General features: G+C 39.4%; 1 protein-coding gene and 1 long non-coding RNA gene across 6 annotated transcripts in view; one reads left to right on the top strand and one right to left on the bottom strand.

Annotated features, from left to right (window-relative positions):
* Nucleotides 1-18,905, top strand: part of LOC132539414 (uncharacterized) — a 51,154-nt gene that overhangs the window by 30,163 nt on the left and 2,086 nt on the right. Inside the window, exon 2 of the long non-coding RNA XR_009550698.1 lies at nucleotides 6,307-6,435. This is a non-coding gene — a long non-coding RNA (uncharacterized LOC132539414). The remainder of the gene's footprint in view (nucleotides 1-6,306; nucleotides 6,436-18,905) is intronic.
* CLEC1B (C-type lectin domain family 1 member B) lies at nucleotides 5,039-17,626 on the bottom strand. Of its 5 annotated transcripts, none has more exons than XM_060194377.1 (6): nucleotides 17,497-17,620; nucleotides 16,110-16,205; nucleotides 13,215-13,343; nucleotides 12,902-13,080; nucleotides 9,300-9,406; nucleotides 5,042-5,386 (listed from the first exon to the last, which is right to left on the bottom strand). In XM_060194377.1, exons 1-6 carry the CDS (start codon nucleotides 17,558-17,560, stop codon nucleotides 5,242-5,244), a joined length of 720 nt encoding a protein of 239 aa, XP_060050360.1. In that variant the 5' UTR covers nucleotides 17,561-17,620; the 3' UTR covers nucleotides 5,042-5,241. The 5 variants fall into 5 exon arrangements, with proteins under 5 accessions (XP_060050361.1, XP_060050360.1, XP_060050359.1 ...); XM_060194376.1 differs by having other exon boundaries at nucleotides 5,045-5,386; nucleotides 16,110-16,208; nucleotides 17,497-17,626; XM_007540051.2 differs by having other exon boundaries at nucleotides 5,055-5,386; nucleotides 12,902-13,053; nucleotides 16,110-16,208; nucleotides 17,497-17,626.

The raw sequence follows: 18,905 nt of genomic DNA, 5'->3' as shown, positions 1-18,905 counted from the left end.
ACTCCCTGCAGACTCTTGTGTACTTCTGCTTTCAGGTATATACTTTTCCCTGGTTTATGGGCACAAGATGCTGGGTGTTATACAGCAAACCCTAACAACGGGACTTTTCAAAGTTAACCCAATTACCAAATAATGTGATGATAATAATTAACCATTGTCTTCTTGAACCCTAAGATAGCAGGAACCTCACATTTCCACTATAGAGTCTATATTTCCCCCAGTCCTGGAACCTTAGGGTGGGGCCCACTTTCCTGCATGCTTTTCTCAATTCAAATCAAGTAATATCGCATCTGCGGATCGCAACCTAATCAACGAAATGAGTGCCACCTCAACATGCTTCACTTCAGACTGTGACCAGAGACTTCAGGTGTGGAATGACAACCCTTCAGCTTCATCACTCGGGTGAGACCTTTCCTTTCATAGGATTCTCTTAATTCTATTCCAGGTGGTCCACTCCCCAATAAAGTCCCCAAACCTAGATATAGACCAGGTCCCCTGAGATAAAGCATATGTTCATATTTTATTTATCTTAATGAGAGAGATACAGAGAGAAAGATAGAGACCAGAGCATTGCTGAGTTCTGCTTTCTGGTAGTGCGGGTGATTGAATCTGGGACCTCAGCATCAGACATGAAAGCCTTTTGAAGAACCATTATGCTATTTCTCCAGCCTCAATATATTTCATTAATTCCTTATCATGATAATTCACCATACTGATTTTTACTTTAATTTTGTTGTCCTAATAGTGAAAATGAGTTTTCTGACTGAGCTTTTTTTCAAAATCTTTATTCACTGATGTGAAGCTACATCATTCTCTACCTTTGTGTTATAATGTCTAAATTCCATGTGCTATTTTTTCTTTTATTTTTTTTAATATTTATTTTCCCTTTTGTTGTCCTTCTTTTTAATTGTTGTTGTTATTGATGTCGTCATTGTTGGATAGGACAGAAAGAAATGGAGAGAGGAGGGAAAGACAGAGAGAGGGAGAGAAAGACTCCTGCAGACCTGCTTCACCGCCTGTGAAGCGACTCCCCGGCAGGTGGGGAGCCCGAGGCTCGAACAGGGATCCTTCCCGGCAGGTGGGGAGCCCGAGGCTCGAACAGGGATCCTTCCGCCAGTCCTTGCGCTTAGTGCCACGTGCGCTTTCTTCTTCTTCTAGCGTTTGCCCTTCTTCCGTAGCCAGTCAACAGCATCAGGTTGAGCCTGATGTAAAGTTTCGAGACCTCCTTTGAATCTGGAGAGGTGGCAGTCGTTGACTATGTGGGTCATAGTCTGTCTGTAGCCACAGGGGCAGTTCGGGTGTCTCTGGCTCCCCAGCGATGGAACATAGCAGCGCACCGGCCATGGCCTGTTCGATAGCGATTGCGCTTATCCTGCTGAGCTACCTCCCGACTCCCCCATGTGCTGTTTTAACATCTCTGAATATTATTACATTCCACAAACCTAGACAGGAACTCACTTATCATACGTGACTCTCAAAAACAAGAAGGCTTCCCTTCCCTCCTCAGATGGCTGCCCTATCATTCAAATAAAATTCATCAACATAATGGACTTCTTTGTAATTGGATAGATTATTAAAGTAAAATAATGTCACCTTTGGTAAATACTATATTGCATCTCTTGTGATAGCACATGTTTTCCATTATACTTATGTGTTCATTCTACTCACATGTGTAAGCCTGTTGTGCTTTGCTTGGTATCTTATACACTACTCACCCACAATATAATAAATAAATACAAATTTTATTTGCGATTTAATAGTAAATTTACAAGCTTATAAAATTACTGGGGTATAGTTCTACACTGCACCCACCACCAAACTTCTGGGTCCCATGCCCCTTCCTCCCAAAAGATAAACATAGTTCTCACACAAAGTCTGAAGAAGCCAGTTGGAGTGGTCCTGGAGGTGGCGGTGGCGAGGTGGGTAAAGTGTTGGGCTGTCAAGCATGAGGTCCCAAGTTCAGTCCCTGGCAACACATGTGCCAGAGTGATATTTTATTTTCTCTCTCTCTTATCCCTCTCATTAATAAATAAATAAAATATTAAAAAAGAAGCGAGTTGGCTACCTTTTTTTTCTTTCTCATCAAACTCATGTGTTTCAATTATCTGTGAACGAAACCACCTGGTAGCTTTGTATTTGTAGGGTTATTTTTTTTTTAAAGGCACTGCCTACCAAATTTACAAAACAACAATCACAAAACTAAATTTTAGACTCTGTGAAAACAATGGCAGTTACAGAGGTGATGGAGAAATGGAGGATTGGGAGGAATAGATAGAGTGGACATTCTGATGGGACGGCACTAAAACTTTGGTGGTGGGTTCTGGTGAGTCACCCACATAACAGAGATGTGATACTATAATTACCACCACCATCACCCTCACAACACCACCACCAAAGTCAGTGTTGAATCCCCACATTTTTGATAAAGTACTGTTTACAGAGTTTGAGGAAGGATTTAGAGCACCAAAAAAAGGAAGTGAAATATGTTTGGGGAAATTATTATCACCACTAGACCTGAAAAGGAGGGTCTATTGAAGCTTTGTGACCTGACAGGGATCATATCCTAAAATAAAGAATGTGCAGCCTTTGCCAAAACAAAGCAAGAAGGGAGTGAGCTTGGGGAGTAAATATGTTATCTGCTCATTTCTTTCATCCTCTGATCACTGCTAGTGATCACTAGCCAAATTAACAGGAAGCAGGAGGTCAAGTTTGCCTGGACAAGGCTGTTCATTTGAGACACATCTCCCAAATGCAGAAGTAAAAGAATCTCAAGAGACAAGTGGAACATATTCAATAAACTCCAAACCCTGATCTGAAAAAAAAAAAAATCTATCTTATAGTCTCTGGCATGTATAAATTCCTTCTTTTAATGGGGGGGGCAGGAGAGAGAGAGAATAACAAGTGTGGGTACTGGGTACTTGAAAGTGGGCCCTTGCACAGGATTCTGGGTACATTCAAACAGGTGTACCACTACTTGGCCCTTATCTATGCTATTCTGACTTCCTGCATAAGATGCTTTGACTCTGAGTACCAGAAAAAGTAATCTTTGTTGACACACATTGGTCGGCTTATTTTTTTTTAATTGCACTTTTGGAATGCATTAAGATAAGTTATCATTGTGCCAATGTGATATATAAATGTATGTTTTTCCCAGGGCTGGGGAGATGAAGTGTTAAACTCCAAAGGAATGACTAATTTTTTAATAGCTCGCTGTATTCTTAGTTCCTATTTTGTTCCTCCAAGGAAGCAATTGTAAATGGGAAAATAATGATAATATTCTCACAAATTCAAGAACATCAGACATGGAAGTGAAAGCAGAATCTAGTGTATTTCCTTTCTTTTCCCACAGTCCCCTAAATCTACTTGTTTATTATTTGTCTAAAATAAACAATAACAAAAAAAGATTCAAATGCCTTTGGTTAGTGCCCAAAATGATGAAAGTGACACTTATTTATTGATATTCCATACTTAACAGTCTGCTTTAATTATAGTAAATGGCCCCCACAAATGTTTTAATGGTATGTCAGTGATATGAAAATCACTTTATAGGGGCAGGGGTAGATAGCAAAATGGTTATACAAAGAGACTTCTATGCCTAAGGTTCCAAAGTCCCGGGTTCAATCCCCTGCACCACCAGAGATGAATTCTGGTAAAAACAAACAAATCAATTTATAGATGAGAAAACCATCTTAAATAGACAAACTGCTTCACCTAAGTCACATAAGAGAGCACGTTCAAAAGTAAAGCTTCTCAAAATATATCAAAATAAAGTGAGGGTGACTGTTAGAAACATGGCTCTCTTCCCCCAGTCTTCCAAAGTTTCTTCATTTAACATCTCAGCTGAGATTTGGGAGAATCATGTTTAGAGCTGGGGAGACAGCATAATGGTTATTCAAAAGATTTCCATGCCTAAGGCTCTGAGGTCCCAAGTTCAATCTGGCTAGGAGAAGAAGCCATGAAAAAAGCCTTTATAACTTTCAAATCCCATTAAGGGATTTTTGAAAACTTAATTTTTCTTCTTTTGCACAGAGAATGACTGCTGTAGAGTCTGATTCCAAGTTGGATTTGGAGTAGGAATTATATTTGATAGTGTTCTACTGGCTGTGGTCCTTTTTCAAGAACTATCTCATTCAATGGGAAGCAATTTTTTTCTCTTCCTCTGAGCCAGAAACTGTTCAAAGGTGGACATAGAATATAAGCAAAAAGAAAAGCCATGGTGGCAACTGCATCAAGTTTCTGGTATCACTAATTCTCTATAGGTTTTTTTTTTTCACTAACATTATCATTGGGGTTCATTATCCACGTGATCCTACTACTCACAGTAGCCATTTTCTTTTCTTTGTCTTAGATAGAAGATGAGAGACAGAGAGATATAAAGAGACACAAAGAGAAGGAGAAAAACCAGTACTGCTTCACCACACATGAAGCTTCAGCTCTCCATGTGTTCCCGTGTAGTGGTCTGAGTCTTGAATCTTGGTCCCTATACATGGTGGCATGTGTACTCTACCGGGTGAGTCCACCTGCTCACAGACTACAACTGTGAAGAACATAACGTGTGTCATCCTGGTTTAAGCATGACAGCATGGAAATTAAAGAAACTGCTGAATGGGCCATGGTTGCACTGTATGAAGAGACCACACTATCTAAATTTTTCTACTGATTCCAAACATAGTCTCTTTCTCCTGTTTTAGATTGCCTTTCAAACTTAGATATTTTGTCCTGTTTAAGTCATTTAGACTCTACCTTTGTTCATACTAAAAATAGATCTGTTCCTGTCTAAAGAGAGAGTGAAGATGGATCTAATTGGGAAGAGAAGGTAAGAAGAAAAAATTAATGGTAACCACAATTAGGAAGTCAATGACTAATACACCAACTGGTTTCTGGATGTGTAAGAAAGATAGTATGTGTGGTCCAGGAGGTGGTGCAGTGATAAAGCTTTAGACTCTCAAGCATGACGTCCTGAGTTCGATTCCTGGCAGCACATGTGCCAGAGTGATGTCTGGTTCTTTCTTTCCTGTCTTTCTCATAAATAAATAAAATCTTTTTTAAAAAAAGATAGCAAATTATCTCTTAGTATAAACTGTTCCATTTAAAAGGGACTGAGTGGTGTTGGTAGGAATAATAATGAAAAGGTGACTCCAAGGGGCAAAGAACAGGAAAAATGAGCTAGTTCTTTCTTCATCCAGACCTTTTATTGCACAATCTAGCACTGGTCTGTGACATACAGTTCACATCTTTGCATTAAAGTAGTTCATCCACCTTTGCCATACCCGACTTCTTCTCACAGATTAAATAATAGTCGTTCTCACAGAAGGCAGGGTACAGTTTCCCATTATGAAAATAGGCACAATTCATATTTTCTCTAGCATTTCCAGAAAGCTCGAATCTGTGAATAGAAAATGTAGTCAGGTGTTTTAGAAAACTAAATAAGCAATCAGCAATCAAACTCTGTGTGTAGTGTTTTGTTGCATAAATGCAGACAAAATGCATGAGGAAAAAAACAACACTTAGGGCCACTGGGGAATTTTCGGTATGATCGATGCATTTGAATAACTCAATAGTAATTTTTTAAATTATTTTATTTGATTGGACAGACACTGAGAGGGAAGGGGATAGAGACCAAAAGAGAGACACAGAAACACCTGCAACACTGCTTCGCAGCTTGTGAAGTTTTCCCCCTGCAGGTGGGGACTAGGGGCTTGAACTGAGGTCCTTGTGCATACTAGTAAGCTCACTTAACCAGGTGCGCCTTTCCAGGCCCTGTTCAATACTAATTTAATGTAACATAAAACTAATAAGAGAATAAATAGTAGGCATAGTAAGAATCCAGAGGACAAGGTGGAAGGAGATCCAAAATGATGGGAATATTTGCATCTTCTTTTTTTTTTAAATTAAAAAAAATATTCTCTTTTGTTGCCCTTTTTTAAAAAAATTGTTGTTGTAGTTATTATTGTTGTTGTAGTTGATGTCGTTGTAAGACAGGACAGAGAAAAATGGAGAGAGGAGGGGAAGACCGAGGGGGAGAGAAAGACAACTGTAGACCTGCTTCACAGCCTGTGAAGCGACTCCCGGAGTCGGTGCTCGAACCGGTATCCTTCCACCGGTCCTTGCGGTATCCTTCCTTACGGTATCCTTCCTTACGGTATCCTTCCACTGGTCCTTGCGCTTTGCGCTATGTGCGTTTAACTTGCTGCGCTACTGCCCAGCTCCCAAAAATTTGCATTTTTCACCAATACAGAGAACATACATTAGTTCTATCCTGAAGGGAGGCATGGGAAAATAATTTACTTTTCCTTTTGTTTTCAGCTAAAAGGAGAACAAGAAGAGAAGAAGAGGCATCACAGCACCCATGCTTCTGCCAGAGTTCAAGTATTCCCGTGTGGTGGACTGCGGCTGGAAGCTGCGTCTTCCCAAGGCAAAGCAAGTCCATTCCAGGTAAGCCACATTATTGGCCCAGAAAGGAAAGGTTTGGGTAGAAAGAGGACATTCAAGAGCTCTATGATGCAAGTAGCTGCACAAAATGGGAATACACATGAGAAAAAAATAACCTGACATGGCGCCAGGTGGTGGCACACCTGTTTGAGTGCACGCATTACAGTGCCCAAGGACCCAGGTTCAAGTCCCTGGTCCCCACCTGCAGGGGGAAAGCTTTTCAAGTGATGAAGCAGTGTTACAGATGTCTCTCTGCCTCTCTCCATCTCTATCACCCTCTTTCCTCTTGATTTCTGGCTGTTTCTATTAAACAAAATAATGATTAAAAAATTTAAATGAGTTCACAAAATGTTTTTGAATAAAAGATTTATGTTGTAAGATAGCAGATACAAAGCAACACATGTATTAGAATTATTTCTTAATTTCTCTTTGTTCCTCACTAGACTGCTTTTGACAAAAGGACAGAGAGAGAATATTTACTAATTTACTTGTCAGTTATCTCTGGAATTCCTACTGTTTATTTACCTAAGGTATTATTTATTTTCTCTTGATATATATTATTTATTTATTATTATTATTAGGTAGACACAGAGAGAAATTGGGGGAAGAGGGAGTAGAGAGGGAGAGAGACAGAGGGGCACCTGTATCCCTGCTTCTCCACTCGTGAAGCTTTTTTTTTTTTTTTTTTTTTTGCCCTGCGGGTGGGGAACAGGGGCTTGAACCTGGGCCCTTGCATACTATAATCTGTGTGCTTAACTTGGTGCACCACAACCTGACCACCCCACCTAAGATGTTTTATATGCTGATAATAGAGTGGTAAGTAAAGACAATGTAACTTAAACTAGGAACCATACATTGTAATCAGAGGATATTGGTAAGAAACCAACAAGTAGAAAATTTCAGGGCAGAGGGTAGATAGCATAATGGTATGCAAACAGACTGTCATGCCTGAGGCTCCAAAGTCACAGGTTCAATCCCCTGCACCACCATAAACCAGAGCTGAGCAGTGCTCTGGTAAGGGGGAAAAAGAAAGGAAGGAAGGAAGGAAAGAAGGAAGGAAGGAAGAAAGAGGAAGGAAGGAAGAAAGAAAGAGAAAGAAAATTTCAGAGAGTGGTAAAATTTACAAAGAAAGAATACTGTGTGATATGATGGACTAGAGTGGCTTTTGGGAGATAGGAGTAATTTAGTTTTTGGTTCCTTAAACTGGTATTCTTGAGGAAGGAATATTGAAACACACTAGTCAGAAGGTTGAGTTAATCACAAGGTCTGGAAGAAAAACATAGGCTCCTAAGCTGGGCCCCAGATCACATCAAATCGATGGGGTTTACAATCAACAATATTTATACACCTTTCCCATATTTGGGAGCTACTCTTTTCCGTGATCCAGCTTTCTGGTCCTTCTTCTAGCCATGACATCATCTCCCCAGACAATAATTAGGATCCACCTGCATATCAGATTTCAGGCTCAGGCAAATAAATAAATAAATAAATAAATAAAACAACTAGTATAGCCACAGGCCCTTTGGAATACAACTAAAATACGCCTACTAGCTATTTACAAAATAGAGGACCCCCCCCCCCAACTCTTCATCTACACTATTTCAGCCTTTAGGTCCATGATTGGTCAACAATTTGTTTGGGTTTATATTTTAACTCTCTCATCAACCACCAGGTTCCAGATGCTAGCATGATGCTGACCAGACTTCCCTGGACAGACAACCCCACCAATGTGTCCTGGAGCTCCACTTCTCCACAGCCTCCCCCCAACCCCAACTAGGGAAAGAGAGAGGCAGGCTGGGAGTATGAATCGACTAGTCAACACCCATGTTCAGCGGGGAAGCAATTACAGAAGCCAGACCTTCAACCTTCTGCATCCCACAATGACCTTGGGTCCATACTCCCAGAGGGTTAAAGAATAGGAAAGCTATCAGGGGAGGGGATGGGATACGGAGATCTGGTGGTGGGAATTGTGTGGAGTTGTACCCCTCTTATCCTATGGTTTTGTCAGTGTTTCCTTTTTATAAATAAAAAATAAAAAATTCTAATCTAGAAGGAAACCACAAATACAAAAACCCTCAGAAAATAAAAAAAAGCCGGATGTGTTGAATGACAGAGGTAAGGAATTGAGTGTAATATTGTAAATGAGACTGCAAGTGATAGAAGATATAGTCCCAAAATATAAAGAAGTCTACTTCTACTGGTAGCATACTTCACTCCTACCACAAGAAATAATAAATATCTATTAAATAAGTGAATTAAAAATGTATGTGCTGATTATTTTGTAGAAATTTTGTTTATCTTTTTAAAACTTTAACTGGGACAATGATTATATACAAAATGAAAAACGGTGTTGAAACCGGAGATTGGAAAGTTACATTAAGTGGCTCATAAGACACCTGGCCCCTTTTTCCTGGGTTAACTGTTGGAGGATGAGCCTATGACACGAGCAGTTATAAGCTGCTCATAACTACTTCCTGGCTCTTTGATATTGCTAGGGTGTGAGAGTTGCCAAAGTGACATTGAAAAGTCAGTGAATACTCAGAATATTTATGTTTAATCATAACATGAAGATGAGAAGTTTGTTTTAAAATATGTGAAAAGAATCAGATCTTCAACACACACACACACACACACACACACATTATTCCAATGGTAAATTTAAGAATAGAAATATATGGGGGACAAATAATGGAAGTAGAGGTGAATTATGGCATAATCTCAGTTTAGGATTGGAGTTTATAGCAATAGAATCCATCATAAGGTATAGAATCTCCCAATTTTTAAATAACGTGTACTCAAAAGCATAGAGGATTTCATGAATGAAAATTGCTCATTGTGCCTTCCACTGTGAGTGTCCAGTGACTTACATATTTTTTGAGACAACTGAGCCATCTTCCCATTCCCAGTCCTCATTAGAGTTCTGACGGGACAGTCCAGCCCAACGAATCAAACTAGTCCTGTCTTTGAGGTATTCCTGTGGCAACAAAAATAAATACAATGGTCAGAGTACTTCCATACTTCTATATTGACAGATAGACAAAACCTCACTGATCAGAGTCCTAGACAAAAATAAACAAATAAGATGTTTAGATCAATGTTAATTTTATTTGATATATTTGATATATATTTGATATATATTTCTTGGGAGATTAATGGTTTACAGTCAACAGTAAAATACAGTAGTTTGTACATGTATAACATTTCCACATAACAATACAACCCCTACTAGGTCCTTCTCTTCCATCATGTTTCAGGACCTGAACCATCCCCCAACCCCACCCCAGAACCTTTTACTTTGGTGCAATACACCAACACCAGTCCAAGTTCTGCTTAGTGTTTTTCCTTCTGACCTTGTTTTTCAACTTCTGTTTATGAGTGAGATCATCCCATATTCATCCTTTTGTTTTTGACTTATCTCACTTAACATGATATCTTCAAGCTAGAGTCTTTCTATTTGTTTTAATTTCCTTGTGTAACATGCCTACAAAACCTAACAGATAGAATTATTAATTTAATTTAGCTAATTAGTTAAAAGATATTGTACCTTTCTCAAAAGGAGTTAGAAATAAATGCATCTACTATTTCTAAGTTACCCTTTTGTTTTTTTTAAATAAAGATTTTTATTTATTTATTAATGAGAAACATGGGAAGAGAAAGAGCCAGACATCACTCTGGTACATGTGCTGCTGGAGATTGAACTCAGGACCTCATGCTTGAGAGTCTGATACTTTATCCACTGCACCACCTCCCGGACCACCCCTTTTCTTCTTAGTGATTATCACTATCAACTATACTAACTACCATATTTATCTGTTCTGCTCATTACCCATTGCTCCATTAGAATGTAAGCACCACAAGGTTAAAGATTTTTTGTTCTGGGACAAAACTGATGAAGTAAAAGGATAAATGAATTAATCAATTAACTTATGTATAACAAAGTTGAAAGGGGGTCAAGATCATACCTAGCATAACTGCCAGAAAAACAGATAGGTAGGAGTACATTTTTGGTAAATAAATATGACCTATTTTTTTTCCTTCCTTCCTTCCTTCCTTTCTTCCTTCCGTCCTTCACTTCTTTCTTTCTTTCTTTCTTTCTTTCTTTCTTTCTTTCTTTCTTTCTTTCTTTCTTTCTTTCACCTCCAGGGGTATTGTTGGTGCTCGGTGCCTGCACTACAAATCCACTACTCCTGGAGGCTATTTTTCCCTTTCTGTTGCCCTTGTTGTTTATCGTTGTTATTATTATTGTTGTTGTTGTTGCTGTCGTTGTTGTTGGATAGTACAGAGAGAAGTCCAGGAGGCAGAGAGGGGGAGAAAAAGAATAGGCCCCTGCAGACCTGCTTCACCATTTGTGAAGCAACACCTTCCTGCAGGTGGAGAGCCGGGGGCTTGAACCGGGATCCTTACACTGGTCCTTGTGCACGTAACCCACTGAGCTACCGTCCGGGCCCAAGACCAGTGTTTCTTGACAGGCATGTAACACAGAGAATGACATTCCACAGTAGTTATTGTGTGAAAGTTACTTTTAACTTCATATTTCTCAACATCTGAGCTATCCGTCACCTTTCTGTTAATTCCTGTTCTTTAAGAGAAGCCTACTACAAGAAGCATATTCTACTTGAAATCCTGTCAGAAATTCACCTGTTCTTTTTCAGGCATTAAATCTCTAACCTAGCATAAGAATAAAGTAAGCTTTAACACCTATTTACGTTTCCCATTAAGCTGGTTAATTGAGGGTTGAGATTGTAGAGCATTCTTGTGTATTGCTTAATTAGAAAGAATATTTGTCTAAATGTCTTCTTTACAAGACTGGTCCCATACAAGTAGTCCATTACATGGCATTGCAAGTTATAATAACAGATCTCATCTTTTTTCCACTACTGGGGACTTGAGTTCTTAGAAAAGTGTAAGTCAATTTTGCTGAATAACTGTGAACATTTTATGAACTATGATTAGCTTGAATTTTTTTTTTGTTGAAATCACACATAGTCCAAGTTCTGATATTTTATTACAGTTTACATTTGGCTTCATTTTGGTTATGCAAAAATGTGAATAATTATTATAATTATATAATTATACTTCTTAACTGTGGAATCAATATTATACAGAATCTTTGCCTTAAAATGCTTTGATATAACAAATGTTTTCATAAATTGGCCCTGCGAGACTCTGAGGTTTGGTTTCTGACTAGCTCCAAGGATTCATGACGAGGAAGCCTATGAAGGAAGAGTATATCAGTGAATGTGGCTGTATTTTGGATGAAAATAGAGTCCTTGATGGAAACTATCCATAATAAAATGTGGGAGTGGAGACATGTTTAGAAAGACATCTTTCATTGAAATCCTGCCTGTCTTGTCAATAAAATTGTTCCCCCAAATGGGCTTGAGAGAGTCTAGGAAAATGACGGAGTTGGCCACATGGTTTGTTCAAGTTGTCAATAGTTTAACAGCAACTGATAAGGTACTGAATAACAGGAGATAACTATTTATATCTTTCAATCATAACAGAATTGTATCTTTCAAACTCTTCTGTGAATTAGTAAATAGAATTAAGGAATTTAAGAAAGGTTAAGTGACTTGTTGTTAAGACCAGAATTCAAAGTCTTGTTGATTTTATTTCAACACTTTTTAAAAAATTAGCATTTATTTTTATTTTCTTCTTATTGGCTAAAGACAGAGAGAAATTGAGAGGACTGGGGGAGATAGAGAGGGAAAGAGACAATGAGACACCTGCACCCCTGACTCTCCACTCACAAAGCTTTCCCCTGCAGGTGGAAACCAGGAGCTTGAACCTGGATCCTTGCATACTGTAATGTGTGCATTTAACCAGTTGCACCACTGTCTGCCCCCTTTATTTCAACACTTTCCTTTTTAAAAAAATTTTAATAATATATTTATTTACTGGGTAAAGACAGCCAGAAACCAAGAGGGAAGAAAGAGAGAGAGAGAGAGAGATGGAGAGAGAGAGCGACTTGCAGTCCTGCTTCACCACTTGAAAAGCTTTCCTCCTGCACGTGGGGACACGGGCTTGAACCTGGGTCCTTGTGCATTGTAACGTGGGCTCAACCAGGTATGTCACCACCCGGCCCCTTATTTAAACACTTTCTACTCTCAAATATAGTAACTCTTGCTGCACTTGATAAGGATCTCAGATACACACACACACACACACACACACACACACACACACACACACACACACACTAGAAAATTTGAAGGACAGTGTGGTCCGGGAGATGGCTCAGTGGATAAAGCAGCGGACTCTCAAGCATGAGGTCCTGAGTTCAATCCCTGGCAGCACATGTACCAGAGTGATGTCTGGCTCTTTCTCTCTCCTCCTATGTTTCTCATTAATAAATAAATAAAACCTTAAAAAAAAAAGAAAATTAGAAGGAAAAAGAAAAAGTCAAATGGTTTACTTGAGATTTTTCTCCACTGGGATTCCAAACCGTTTGTCATAGGGACCTCCTTACCAGAACATTTTTGGAGGTGATCTTCACCAGACTGGAATCCTTGTCAGCACAGTACTTCTGAGCCCCTTTCCAGGTAAAGTTGTGCTTGAAGAAGCCGTAACAGCTGTCGCCATAGTATCTCCAGTTTTTGTCACAGGGGCTGCATTTATGGCCTTGAGGAGAAACCAGCCAGAGAAACCCTTCCATTCTAAATCAGGATTACATTGGCCTTATAATCAGTTTCCTGCAGAGTTCAAGGTTCTCTATAGGTAGCATGACAGAAATACTACTGGATAGCAGAAATGGGGGAAAGAGGTTACCAAACCATACTTACTCCTAGTGCTTTTGGGTTCTTTCTTTTCTAATTCTTTTATTAAATCCTGGCAGACCTTCCTTGCTAGTTGCCACAGGGTTCCTGAGACCTTTACATTCTCATCTTGTAGGTACCTTTGCTGTGTAACAGCTAGACATAAAAATGAGATATTTCATTATCAGAATACTATGAGAAATGGAAAGACCTTTTTAACGATGCTGAATTTCACTAGAATTGCTAATCAGTGAGTGTTTATGAGATGCACATGGGTAATGGGTGTTGGAAGGGACAAAGCTAAAGAGAAATATAAGGAACAAACTAGAAGTTGTGTAAAACTGACACCAGACTGTTAGCCAATGGGAACTACAGACTATGTGAAAAAGACAATCACTCACAAGAAAACACAACAAGTGGGGGCTGGCCGTGGCTCACCGGGTTAAGCGCACATAGCACTAAGCACAAGAACCCGTGCAAGGATCCGGTTCAAGCCCCCACATGCAGGGGGCATCGCTTCACAAGTGGTGAAGCAGGTCTGCAGGTGTTTATCTCTATCTCCCCCTCCCGTCTCAATTTCTCTCTGTCATATTAAAGTATAATAAAATAAAAACCACAATCACACAGTGTGCTCAAAATGGTTCTTTTCCCCTTTTTTCTTTTTGTTTTTCCCCATTTTTTTCTTATTTATTTATTTATTTTCCACATTCAGCTCTCCACGATTTCAAAATGGTTCATTTGATGTTTCTTTTCTTTTCTTTTTTTTTTTTTTTAACCAGAGCACTGCTCACTCAGCTCTGGTTTATAGCGGTATAGCAGTGTGGGGGATTGAAGCTGTGACTTGAGAGCCTCAGGCATGAAAATCTCTTTGCATAACCCTCACACTTGATGTTTCTTTAAATACAGATTGCTAAGCAGAGTCCTGAGAAGTGAATGACTTTTGCTACTAAGGTTATTTTGTTATCTAACATTTCTGTGATGCTCAGATAAATATAAGACTAAGGCTCCAAAATAGTGATGGGGAAATAAACTAGTATACAATCAAATGGCAACTACACAGATGATAATGAGACAGTGGGAGATGTGTAGGCTTACAGGAAGAAAATATCATAAATTCAGTGAGAATGGGACTAGGGAGATAGCATAATGGCTAAGCAAACAAAGACTGTCATGCCTGAGACTCTGAGGTCCCAGGTTCAATCCCCAGCACCACCATATGACAGAGCTGAGCAGTGCTCTGATCTCTCTCTCTCTCTTTCATTAAAATAAATAAATCATTTAAATAAATTCAGTGAGATATGAATCGCCTTCTCACGGAAGAAGTTTTACTTTATTTTATTTTAAATATATATTTATTTAGTTACATAAGGCCTTTTGCATAACCACTATGCTAATTCTCTAGCTCCAAGCGAATGCATTTGTGAAACACTATAGAAAGAAGAACCTTTTAAAAAAAAAAAGTAAGAGAATAAACAAACTCTCAGGCAGAGGAAATCAAATTCTTCATGAAACCAGGAAAACTCTATTTTGGTCAAATCTTAAGATACTCAGGAGAGGGGACCATTGAGACAGTTTACTTGGAAAGGTTTGTCCTGTGCTCCATCTAGGTTCTAACCTGGCCCTGACAGGAAAAAGAAAGTTTGCTGGGGCCAGGGGGTGGCACTGGGCTAAGTGCATATAGTACTATGTACAAGGACCCGGGTTTGAGTCCCGCTCCCCACCTGCAGAGAGGAAGCTTTACCAGCACTGAAACAGGTCTGCAGGCATCTCTCTTTCTCACTTTCTTTCTCCCCCTCCTCTCAATTTCTCTCTGTCCTATGGAGTAAAATGGAAAAGAAAAGAAAAAAGGAAAAAGTAGCCACCAATTCACAATTCAGGCACCAAGCTCCAGTGATAACCCTGGAGATAATAAATACATAAATAAAACTTTACACTGTGGTGTCTTTCCTTTGTATCTGTCTGGAAAGGTGACGCTCTAGTAATGACAGAAACAATTAAGAGATATTCAGGAGAGGGAGAAGAAAATCATAAGATATTCTGTGGGTACATATAAAAAAGGATCTAAAAGGTCAGTTTAAGTACTTGAATATCAATTTATTAAAAAAAACTTTTTTTGAAAGCAAAAAAGATCAGAGCACAACTCAGCTCTGGCATAGGTGGTATCAGGGATTGAACCCAGGATGTTTGGGGGTTTGGACAAGCAAGTTTGATGCTCTACTGCTGTTTTGTCATTCCAGACCCCTTAAAAATTATTCTTTTTAAAAAAGATTTTATTTATTTTATTAATGAGAATGCTAGGAGAAGAGCCAGACATCACTCTGGTACATGTGCTGCCGGGGACTGAACTCAGGACCTCATGCTTGAGAGTCCGCTGCTTTATCCATTGAGCCACCTCCTGGACCATAGTCTTAGTAAACTTTCTAAATTAGGACACTAACTTAAAAAAAAAAATTGTGGGTGTCTTTGACTAGCCACTGTGCCACCTCTCAGACCACAAAAAATTATTCTTAATAAAACTCTAAAATAAAATCATGTTATTTATTTTTATTCTCTTTATGAGATGTGACTCCAGAACAATATTCTGACACATGCAGCATCAGGAAGCAAACTCAGGACATTGTATGAGGCACTCAAAGGAGTTGTTTTTTTGTTTGTTTGTTTTTATCAGAGCACTACTGCAGCTCTGGCTTATGGTGCTGCAGGGGATTGAACAGCAGGGACTTTGGAGCCTCAGGCATGAGAGTCTCTTTGCATAACCATTATGTCATCTACCCCACCCTAAAAGATTTTAATCAGAAGAAAATATTGGAGTTCCTCTTGATTGATGACATCTTGGCAGCAACACATAGACTGATTCAAATAGTGACAAAGTGACTAGTAAGTCCAATAGAGAGCTTAGTCTTCAGACCAGTCAGTACTTACTCAAAATCCCCAGAGCCACCAGCCCAACAACCATCCCCACGCACAAGACCAGCAGAGCCAAAGTCATCATACGCCACAGAGAGGAAGAAGCAGGGTCTACTGTGGACAAACAATAAAGATGTCAGAGAGCAGGCTGGGCAGTGGGGCACCCAGCTGAGTACACTTACTACTCTGAGTAATGATCTGGGTTCAAGTCTCCAGGCCCCACCCACAGGGGGAAGCTTACTAGCAACAAAGCTGTGCTATGGATGTGTGTGTGTGTGTGTGTGTGTGTGTCCCTCTTTGTCTCCCCCTCACTTTATCTCTGTCCTATTAAATATGTAAATATATATATGTAATTTTTTAAAAGATGCCAGGGAACAGGCAGTATGGCAGAACTGTAGGCAGCAGCACTCCATTCTAACCTTCTCAGGATTTTTTCTTAAATTTTTAAATTATTTTTATTTATTGCATAGAGACATCCAGAAATCAAGTGGGTAGGGGGTGATAGAGAGGGAGAGGGACAGACAGACACCTGCAGCACTGCTTCACTACTGGCAAAGCTTTCTCCCTGCAGATGGGGACCAGGGGCTTGAACTGGGGTCTTTGAGCATTGTAATACGTGCACTCATCCAGATGTACCACCACCCTGCCCATGATTTTCCATATAAACAATTTCACTGGCAAATTTGGATTTTTTTCCTCCTATGTCAAGAGTAAATACAACCCATTCTCATGCCATGCACCCATCTCCATATCCAGTGGAATTTTCTGAGTCAAGATACAGCTAGGTCTTAAGGTTTCTTTAATTTTCATCATTTTGTGTGTGTGATGTACATGTTTTCACCATTGCCAATGAAACTTTTATTCACTTAAACAGAGAGAAAGAGAGATAGAGATAGATAGAGATTAAATAGAGATAGACCACAACACTGGAACTTCTCCTGATGCTGGGGCAGTTCTATGTGGTGTCAGAGCCTGAACCTAGTTAACCCCATCACAAGGCATCTAACCCTGCCTAGTATCTCTCCAGCCCCGGGTGCACTTTTCTTCATTTTGTTCTGTGCCCCCATCATCATCATAAATATTTGCTTCCAGAAGCAACCAGAAACTCACACAAGTTTGCTAACAACATTCAAAATGGCGTCCCAAGCACTCTTACTACATAGCCCCTTGGTTGCTATTTCCTCCTACATTAAACTCTGTAGACCTTACTAAAATGCTCCCAACTTGCCTCTTTTGCTGCCTATTTTCTAAATAAGTCTAGCAGAGCTTACTCAAATGTTGTAGACAAAGGTCATTCCAGAAAACAAAACAATATGTGCTGAACAAGTAGTCAAAAAAAAAAAAATAAGATTGACCCTTTGCAATCATTCACTTCTAAATTGCTAGCTCTGGGCATGCTTACCTGAGGTGAGAGCTGGTTTTCGGCTTTTAAGGTTTAAGGTGATATATCCATCTTCATCCTGCATGGCTCTCCTTGGACTGCAAAGGAGCTCAGGGCTTAATGACTGCAAAATGCAGTGTCTACACTTAATATCAGCAGCTCAGTCTGAGAGCCTGTCTGTCATAGTGGAGCCATATGAGTCGGGGTATTTTTTTTTCTACTTTTTTTTTTTTTTCCAGGAAGCTCTTTCATGGATTCTCAGAGATACATGAACCTTGAACAGAAAAATACACAAATAATAGTAACTTGCGGCAAAGGGGTAGATAGGACATTTGTTTCCTGTTTTCTTATCTTTAGCACTGAATGAAAGGCCATTCCATCCTGTGTATCCTCTCAAAGAGGAAAGGTTCCTGCCTCATCTTAACCCTAAAGGAGTCTAAAAATAATGCTAAGTGAATTGATTTCTGATAGATATTCATGGGTAAGGCACCTTCAGAAGTTAAGCCTATCCCATCATGAGGAGCAAGGCTAATATAGTTTGGCCTAAAAGAGATTATAGTGAATTTGCAGAAATGGACAATAAAAAGTTAATTCACTGGAACCATTTTCAGAAAATGGTAGTGCTTAGATGGAGGGCTGCTTAGGAAAGGTGGGGCTTTCTTTATCACTTTATAATATGTAGTCCACACACTTCACTATGTGAAATGGATTTTGAGTATATTACTTTAATTGAAAATGGTGATAAGAATCACCATAAAAAGTTAGCTGCTATATTCATTAATAAGAGGAATAGTGTGAGGACAATATTTTTTTTTACTAGAATGTTTATTTATTTATTGTATTGCCACCAGGATTACCACTGGGGCTCAGTACCAGAATGAAGAATGTAGGCCTGGGTGGTGGCACACCTAGTTGAGCACACATGTTACAATGCACAAGGACCCAGGTTCAATTCCCCAGTCCCCACCTGCAGGAAGCAAATTTCACAAGCGGTATTTAGCTGTTGAGCTGTGGTTTATGGTGGATTGAAGCTGGGACATGGAGCCTCAGGCATGAAAGTCTCTTTGCATAACCATTGTGCTATCTAGCCTCACTCTCTCTCCCTCACTATCACCCCCTTCCTCTAGATTTCTGGGTGTCACTACCCAATAAATAAAGATAATAAATTAAAAAAAAATGAATAATCCATCATTCCTTCACTCCTGGTTGTCAATATTTCCCTTTTCTCTCTCTCTCTCTCTCTCTATATATATATATATATATATATTTGGCTCTTATTTCCTATTTATTTATTTATTTATTTATTTTTTATAGGGTAGGAGGGGTACAACTCCACACAATTCCCACCGCCCAATCTCCATAACCCACCCCCTCCCCTGATAGCTTTCCCATTCTCTATCCCTCGGGGAGCATGGACCCAGGGTCATTGT

This window comes from Erinaceus europaeus, chromosome 7, assembly GCF_950295315.1.
Source record: "Erinaceus europaeus chromosome 7, mEriEur2.1, whole genome shotgun sequence".
NCBI lineage: Eukaryota > Metazoa > Chordata > Mammalia > Eulipotyphla > Erinaceidae > Erinaceus > Erinaceus europaeus.
This window is presented reverse-complemented; position numbering and strand designations above follow the sequence as displayed.